The sequence below is a fragment of the Candoia aspera genome, chromosome 2, assembly GCF_035149785.1.
Source record: "Candoia aspera isolate rCanAsp1 chromosome 2, rCanAsp1.hap2, whole genome shotgun sequence".
NCBI classification, from domain to species: Eukaryota; Metazoa; Chordata; class Lepidosauria; order Squamata; family Boidae; genus Candoia; species Candoia aspera.
This window is the reverse complement of record NC_086154.1, coordinates 38,638,539-38,648,082: the sequence shown is the minus strand read 5'-3', so window position 1 is coordinate 38,648,082 and position 9,544 is coordinate 38,638,539. Positions and strand designations below refer to the sequence as shown.

General features: G+C 37.6%; 1 protein-coding gene across 1 annotated transcript in view; it reads right to left on the bottom strand.

The window, feature by feature from the left end:
- Window positions 1-793: 793 nt before the first annotated feature.
- LMCD1 (LIM and cysteine rich domains 1) overlaps window positions 794-9,544 on the bottom strand; it is a 65,281-nt gene continuing 56,530 nt past the window's right edge. Inside the window, exons 5-6 of the mRNA XM_063291617.1 lie at window positions 3,368-3,583; window positions 794-1,266 (exon numbers count right to left, since the gene is read on the bottom strand). Coding sequence (XP_063147687.1) covers window positions 1,108-1,266; window positions 3,368-3,583 — 375 coding nt within the window. The 3' untranslated portion in view covers window positions 794-1,107. The remainder of the gene's footprint in view (window positions 1,267-3,367; window positions 3,584-9,544) is intronic.

Below are 9,544 nucleotides of genomic sequence, written 5' to 3'. Positions count from 1 at the left end.
CCAATGGAAAGGCTTCAAACAGTCATTTTAGGGATTACAGTAGACAATGCTCCGATTCATGTGTTTAAAGGTCATCCATGTGAATAGGTCCCATTGCCACAACTGTTCTACAATGGGATAGGGAGAAGTTACCAAGGAAATTTAAGCTGATTTCATGTGATTACTTCCTCCTAGTCTGTGAAAGCAAAGTTGTATAAGCGGTGCCTCCAGAGATCAAGCACTAATGTGCTAAGATTTATTAGCCTTTACTCCCTCCATGTGGCTGTTGATAAAAAGACCAGTCTACATAGGAGATTTCTACATGCATTAAAGTGAAGTATTTCCATCTGTTTGCCCCCCCCACCCCAAATGAAAAAAAGAAGAAGTTGGGACAGAATAAATTCATCAAAACTTTGAATACATGTATAATCCAGAAAGCTCATCAAACATATGTTTTGCTTTAACAATACCTCTAGATGGCATTAAAAAAAAGTCCATTGTAACCTACATTTTTCCAATCAGGTTCTTTAAGCTGTCAAATCATTTCTTACATATTTTTCAAACTCTAATCAGCCTTCTGGAGATAATATGTTACAACACACAGGGGAAGTGAAGCCCTTCTCTTGCAGATGTTGGGGGTTCTATCTGTTTTCCCACTATACCATTCCATGTGTATCTCTAAAACTACTTATTTGTGGGAATTAGTTTTGTGTGTGATAATTTACAAATGTAGCCCTTTGATTACAAAAAAAAAAAAAAAAAACGGCAAAACCTGGCAGCATAATGAATAATTATATATATATATATATTTTAAACCTCCTGAAGAAGTCGTTTTTGTAATATGCCAAACTTGAAATAATTTAACATAATGGCGCCTAGTTTTCAGTACATGTGGTTGTTTAAAGTTCTTCCTGAAAGGCCTAGAACGTTCGATTCCTCTATTCTTCACGTACTGCATTACCATTTCCCATCTCATTTCCTGTAATTACTTGATTGAAATAACTTTAGTGGTCTAAATCCTCAGGATGCAACTTCTTTGGCTTAAACCCTCCCCATCATGTTTGTCCCAATGAGTCTGTTCCGAGTCAGAACACACAAAAACATCAGGCACCGAAATAATGCTCCTGTTTAAGGGAGCTTGTTTTTACTACAAGGGGTACACAGCAGGCTGGCTGCATCCAGGACGAACGGTTTGCCAGCCAGCAAGGTCTCACATTCCAGGCAGGTGAAATGTTGCTTGTGCCAAGTAAGGCCTTCAGTTTGTTGGTAGTCATCAGAAAATATTATCTGTGGAAGGAAACAAGTTCATTTATCATTCCTTTCCTGAACGTTTTCATTATGAAAACATCACACACGCACACAGATACAAACACGAAGTTGTTGACAAGCCAACTGTGTGAAGAGTGCATCCGTGCTACTTAGCCTTGGACAGAAAATAAATATTTACACATTCCTATAAAGAACCGTGTTTTGGTCCAACTAAGCTACAGAACAAGTTTACATTTAGATTCAAGCATTATTTAAAACAAATGCTTGAAAATATCTCTGGTTACAAAGACTTCTTGAATTCACTGAAATATATTGTGTTCTTTATACAATATGTATCTGAAACAGGAATTCCTTGAGTAATTTAAGTTCCATGAGAACCAGGCATACTATCCTATCCTCATACGTATTCTGTGCCTTTCCCAAATTCTACTTCCTTCTCTGTACAGTATTCCATACTTACTACACAGAGCCTCCTTCTTGAAATAGTGGCTACTTGTACCATAATTAGAATACTGTATAATGTTCTTCCTACAGAAACCTATGAAGGAGCTGAGGCTGGTAGCGAGCTTTATAGCGTGTAGGAATAGAGCCAAGTCTCCCCGATCCTAGTTAACACTAAATGCTACACAGCCATAACTTTTGCAGTGCAATGGTTTAACATGTAAAAATTTGCTGCAAAAAGTTGACTGGTCCATAGCTGGTATGCATATATGCTATACAGGAGGCAAGAAAGCAAAGCTAATGGTTAATAGGTATTTTGTTAGCTACAGCTTCATCATCTATGTAAGCATACAATAATTTTTTTAATGTCCATCTCATGTTCCCTCAGGAAGGAAAAAGGAACCATTTCATCAGCTGCCTGGGAAAAAACAATGAGCAAACACAGCTAAGGACTGCTTATTGTACTGAGCAGATATCTGGCCCATTTGGTTTCCAAGATTCTTCCAACTCTACGGTGGGTCAACTGGTAGAGGAAGTGGGGTGCAGAAAGAATATTTTTAGAACATACAAATTTACCTTCTTCCAGATATATTATCTTTAAATCTCTCCTACAACCTAGCATGTGGGATTTAACATTTATTCAGTAACAAGATGCTCAATTTATTATTTTTCTTTTCTTATTTCCCATATCCCAACTTTACTTCATATATTCCTGGCCCTGAAAAATAGACACCATGATCAGGAGATGGTTGTTCCTTAATAGAAAAGCAGAAATCCTCAGAGATTTCCAAACAATAAGAAATGGAGCCCTATTTGTAATCCTAGATTTTGATAAATTATTTAAAAAAGAGAGACAGAGACGGCAGAACTATAAACTCAGCAGGATCAGCAGGGGTATTTTCTGAAGGATGCGCTTATGTGCTAAATACCATTTATGATGACAGATCTGAGAGGTACAAGAATGCTTATTGGAAATATATTGCTGTAAAGCATTTAACTATATACGTACTTAACATCAAGCTCATGGGATTAGTTTGGATGGAATAAAATATTTATCCCTGGAGTGGCTTAAATAAGATCAATACAAACTAAATAGCCTATGTTCACAAATTAGTTGTAAGGGGATGGGGGAGGAGAAAATAAGCTCACCCTACCACAAGCTTAGAGCAGTTCTTCTAGGAACAGGACAGGACAGGAAATCGGAGTCAAATGGCACTGATGGAGTTGCCTGTTTGCTACCTCTAACTTTGCTGTAGCTCCTGGAGTAGCTTACTGTTGATTGGCAGCAGTGAGAGTATTTCTGTGATAAGCCTATATTTCACACAGAATACAGAGCCTGCCCCCCTTTGCAAAAAATGAAATCTGTTTCAGCCTTCTTAAGTTTAAGTTTAAGTTCAAGTTCAAAGAAAATAAATGGGCAGTTTGTTCTCTGAAACATTCCCCTATAATAAAGAATTCACAGAAAAATGAACAAAAGATTGCCTCACTGATCACCATAAACAAAAGTACTCAGCACGCTTTAAATTCCTTCCAGGCAAGTCAATGTGAACCCTGCTTAAAAGGGAAACAAGGGAAAGGATTTTGGATAAATGTGGGACTCCGTGCATCTGTTTCATCCATCTCATACTTGGGTCCAACACAGGCAAGAGACGGATGCCCACCTTCACAGCAACCATACCTCATCGCAAGCTGTACAGCGTGGCCTTATGCTATCACAGTAATGGCGTCCACACCGGATGGCCCCATTGTTCCAGAAGTAGATCAAGTCAACAAGCGGTTCAGAGCACTTAGAGCACACAAAGCATGCCGGATGCCACTGGTGATCGTAGCCTGCTCGGTCTGCGTACACTACAGGATAGTCAGCTGGTAGCACCTCCTTGCAGAAGTCACAGCGCTAGGAAAGAAATCAAAGCCACAATCAAGAAACAGTGAAGCTCCTTCAATCAGCTCATAGCCAAACACACGACCATTTGCTGTTCTCCACTGATGTACGTATCTTTGTATTTATAGCATTTATAAGGTTGCCCAACTCAAAAAAATCAACCTTACATCGTTAAAAAGTAGCCCAATATAGAAAATGGGGTAATTTAAAGGGAACTCTGCTCAACTAGACCAAAACACTGAGGAATTGTTCTCTTCTAGTTACCTTTTGAATACATTAAGGTACCCAAAGTAGAACTGTTTCAAGCAAACCTCCGTATAAAAATGTGCTGAATATGTCAGCTTAATATGTAAATCAGTCTCTTTGTCATTGAATAGAATAGAATAGAATAGAATAGAATAGAATAGAATACTTTATTGGCCAAGTATGATTGGACATACAAGGAATTTGACTTCGGTGGAAGAGCTCTCAATATATTTACATAACATCAAAAATACACAAGAGTAAAGCAATAATGTTATTTACTAAAACTATACAATCAAGAAAGAAAAAAAATGGAAGGAAATAATACTACAGCTATTAACTAACACACACTCATATTTAAAGGGAGAATTAAGGGACAATATACTGCATCTGTTGTCTAACATACGTTCACATCCAACAGAGCATTACCGGTCGCATCTTAGCAGTCATGTCTTACCATACATTGTCAATCATTATATCAGGCTACGTTAATTAGGAGTTCAACAGAGCAATGGCACGAGGGAAACAACTGTTTCGATGTCCAGACGTTTTGACATACAGTACTCTGTAGCGCCGTCCTGATGGTAGAAGTTGAAACAGTTTATGTCCAGGATGCGAAGGGTCTGCAGATATCTTCTCCGCCCTCCTTTTGACCCTTGCAATATACAGGTCTTCTATAGAAGGCAGGCAGATTGCAATAATTCTTTCTGCAGACTTAACTATCCGCTGAAGTCTATATTTGTCCTGCTTGGTTGCAGAACCAAACCAGACAGTTATAGAACAGATAACAGATTCAGTAATTCCTCTGTAAAACTGTACCAAAAGCTCCTGAGATAGATGAAACTTCCTAAGTTGATGCAGGAAGAACATCCTTTGTTGTGCCTTTTTGATGATAGTTCTGATGTTAAGCATCTGTTAGTAGCTCGGCATATTCAGTGCTCACTGGTATTAAAGGTGAGCAGCAATGTTGCAGATGCCACGTAACAGGAGAATCTGAAGTTTTTCCACCACTGACACAATCCCCAACAGCCTTAACAGGCATGGCTGGTGGCAGGGGCTGCCTGGAGGTGTAATTCAGCAGTATGTGAAGGGCTACGATTCTTCCCGTTACCCATACAGTAGTATATTTTGAGTAATTTCCACAGGAGAGGGCAGCATGTTAGCCTGCCTCATGGTCACTTTAACAAGGAAAAGGTCTCATATTTTCTTGAGCTTTCGACCCAGATGAAAAACAAAATAAAGCTCTGTTCAACAAAATGTGTCCTTTTGTGGAAACATTCTGCAATGCACTGTAAAAACATATGTTTTATGATGTTCAAAAATGAGTTTCCTATGTAAAAAGTTGTGAAATCATCCCTGTTAACACTGGATTTAGCAATAAAGAAATCTAAATGGATAGCTACTTTAGAGCAGCATATTGAATGCAAAAGATACTGTAACTATAGAAAAAGCCTGAGAAAAAAACTGGGCACTTAGCAAGAGGCTCACATTTCTTCCAATACCAGAAGTAACAATAATTTTACTCTGTTGACTCCCCATACGTTGACATACGATCTTTGTAAAAGACACAGTAAACCACAGATGCCAGATACTAAGCGAAGTGAGCCATATACCAATTTCTTACATAAATATATACATATATACACACATACATACATATCTCCTTCCACAAACAAATTGTAAAAGATTTGCTGTTCAATAGAAGTATAATTCACGACAGTGCCAAACTTCTGTAAATAAACAATTTATTACTGGGATTTCGATCTTTCTTCTTGTTAAGTGATTCAAAATTATTTATCTGTATTAAGTCACAGGGAAATGAAAGATTATGTAGTTTTATTTCCTTTTGGACCAGACTTATACAGTGCAGCACAATTTTTACTTCATGTGTGCATTTTAGAGGCATTTCAGCTTGGTAATCTGTAACTATTCTATGACAGCCTACAGATGTATTTGGATTCCAATGCTCAGAATTCTCTCTAGAGCAGAAAAAGAGTCATTTTCCTACCAAGGCCATCTTTCAGCACAGATACACCTTTGGGAGCAACATAACCATAGTTTACAATTGTCAGGGCAGGCAGATTTAGAGCCAGCACTTCACAGCCCTCCATTCTCTGCTACTCCTTTTCTCTCTCATTTTCCATTTTGACACTATCTTCTCATGCTTGCCCTTGCTCTCATCCAAAGTCTGAATGGACTGGCTTGAGGCAGTTTTTTGGGGGAGCTGCATGAAATTAGATTAAGGGCCACAGATCGCCCACTCCCTGCTCTACATTTCACCCATCTTCTTTACTTAGCCCTAATCTAATCTCCTTAAAAGGCTTCTAGAAAGGCCACATGTTTTAAACTTTTCCCTACAATAAAACTTTTTTGCTTTAGAACAGCTACTGAGAATGGAAAGTTATGGTAGCTAAAGGAGAAATGACTTGATTACAGATATCGCAAAGGCTTAATGAGGGAAAAATGCTTCCTTCCTAGGCAAAAGTTCAAGTCAAAGTAAGCTGGCCAGCATCACAACTGTACCGGAAGGCTGTACTGTTCTCTCCACATGCCAATTCCTTAGTTAATATTGACAAGAATTTTATTTTGTTTCAGGGGAAATGAAAATATTTCCCTCAGAAAAGCCTTCTGCCCACAAGTACAAACACCAGCCTTTTCATATGAAGTTAAACTTGGGTCATGATGGAATTCAGTAGATTTGTTATTTTTGTTCTTAAAGCCCAGGCTAAACTGCTCCAAGAAAATCTCAGGAGGGCCAATACACGGCTTTCCTTAAATCATTAGAAGCCTACAATCTACAATAAAGCTTCTTGTAATGATTTGTCACCATTACTACTGCAGAAAGAAAAACTTTAAAATAAATTAAAAAGATTTGTCCAGTCAGTGAGCAGATAAGAGACATAAAAGTTATTTGGGCATTTTATCTCCTTGCAGTGTTAAATCAGAATCCACATTCCAAGAAGGTAAGGAAGTCATGTAGAGGTGCATAGCCCTTGAACCCGGACTCCATGTGCTGACCCCTGAGCTTTATGGGATCCCTGGAGCTCCACTAACAGTTTCCACTAAATTCTAATTTTCAGTACAAGAAAAGGGGAAAGTACAATTACAGAATGATTAAATGAAAAAAAAGAAAAGAAAAAGATTAGGCTTGCAATGCAACTTAAATTCAGAGTACATAACTTGAGGTCTTAATTACCAAAAAATAGGCAATTGCTGGAGGCCCCCTCAATTACCAAGAACTGGCAGCCTACTTTCCTGCCATGTTAGACAGGAAATGCATGAAAATTATGCTGTAAGCTATCAAATAGGCTTAACTTGGTTAACAAAGAAATACTTCAAAGTTTCCGTTAAAAAAAAAAAACCCTTAAGACTATGTTTTGTTTTGTTCTTTAATAGGCATATATAGAAGTACAACTTATGATTTCTATGATCTGGCACTAGGATTTGTATTTACTTTGTTATGCCAGGAAAACCTAAGACATTGTGGTTAAGCAAGTGCTGATATTTTTACTGGATGGTTGTTGGCTTCAAAAACGCACTGGAACAGAAGGTAATGCCAGTTAGCTGCTTAACACTGAATAGTGCTATTTAATCAAGACAGTATTGATTAAATTTTATTTTTTGCCAAACAACTCAGTCAAGATAATGCTTAATATCCAAGGGATAGTATGATATTGATTTAAGGTTCTTGGTGTATCCTAAAAGGTGAAATCATCCTAAGTGTCCAAGTGTCCAATCAGGCTGTGTCCAAGATTTTTCAGGAGCTGTCTCCTCTCATATCAGCCTCTCTGCTCCCTAAGAACTGATGGAAATGCCCTTCTCTTGGCCTCAACGGGGGGAGAGGCATATGTGGTTAGCACAAGAGAAAGGGCCTCCCCAGTGGCCCCACCTGGAAGAGTCTTCTCAGTGTTGGCACCCAAATGCTGAACCTCCCTGCCTTAGGAGACCATGTTTACACCATCTCTGTGGATTTTCTGCCAACAAGTTACATTCCCTCCACAGACAGAATTGCTTTTAGAATATATGATAGGCTGCTTCTGTCTGCTTTATAATTTATATAAGCAATTTTTATAAGTGTTTGTGTATTTTTTGTTTGATCTTTGTTTTTTGTCTTTTACACATTTTAATTTTGGTACTACTTTAAATATTGTAAAGCTGCCGAGTAATCCTTAAGCATTTGATAGGCAGAATAGAAATCTTTATAAGTACGTATTGATTGTATGTACGAACAAATAAATAAACAGCCTTAGCATATTGCTTAAAAGCAGGCTTTTGTATCTACTTATCCTCTACCAGTTATTGGAAATGTAGAACAGATTGGCAGACAACTATCAAATCCAGACTTGTAGGCTAGACTGGGGAATTGAAAAAACAACCTGGAACAAGAATAGCCAAACACTTCTGTATTGTTGCCAAGAAAATTATACTAATGAAGTCATCAAGAGTTAAGCTCAAATTGAAGGAAACCTTACATTTATCTTCCACATTACTGTATTGGCGTGTGACAGAAAAAGTTGCCTTTGCCAAGCTAGAGAGCTAAGAATTTGGGGTTGCTTAAAACTAAAGTCTTAGTAGGATGCCATCACTCTCTTTGGGAACTCAACCTTTTTTGCTCCTTCAGCAACAATAATTTATTATTTACTAATACATGCATATCCCATAGATGTTAGAAAATGCAGCTCCTACTTAAAGCATTGGAACTCGTCTCTCAAAGAAGTGGGACACTGTGCAGAATTTATGTGGTGTCCTGCACTGGGGTCAAAATCCAGAAGATAGCTGGATTAAGGATGCTTTGGAATTTAGAGCCTGCTTCATCAAAAACAAGAGCTATGTTCTGTAGCTTTCAACAGTGGCAGCTCAGCGATAACAGAACTTCGTATTATAAAATGTTGGCACATTTCACAAAATTCCAACATTGTTCTGATAGATAAAGAGTACAGGAATGAGAAGCATAAACAAGTTTAAGAAAATAATGGAGAGTTTAATACTGTGACTGTGATGTTTTCTGCTAAGAATCTCAAAATATTTAAATAATTACAAAAAAACCAAGGATCCTTATAGAATTGTCCAGGGAATTATGAATCAGATTATACTTAGATACAGTAATTATCTTGTATAAAAATATACAAAGGTGTTATAAATGAATACCAATTAAAATACATGCAGCCTTAAACATCCAAATGAATGCATGAGACAAGTCCCAAAATGCTTAATGTTATTTTTTTAGAATACAAAAACTCTTCAGTGGAAGGATTTAGCTGTACAATTAGTTTTAAAAAGAAGTTAGGCTTTCTACTGATGCCTGTAGAATAAAAAATAAATAAAGTTTTAAATCCTCCCAGAAAGTAAACACCACAGTTACATATTTACTTGGAGGGATGATCTTGTAGTCAAAATTAATTCATCATGCCATGATGGTATTCACAAACACTTTTAGCAAAAGCCTCTTGTCACCAGTAACTTTTTATTTTCCTGGGATGACAGGGCCTTTCTTAGACTGAGCTGCTGCTATACCAACATATAATGTAGAGTAAGAAAATATGTATTTCTCCAAACAAAGAAACAAGCAAAAAATCTCTCTGTGCTCTGGGGAAGCAATATCAAAACATATGCAGCAGATTAAGGTCACAACTTCCCACCTGAATTAGTCTCTCCACTGGCAGCTTTTAAATCATGCTGGCTGGGGAATTCTGGGAGATGAAGTCCACGCATCTTAAAGTTGCTGAGGTT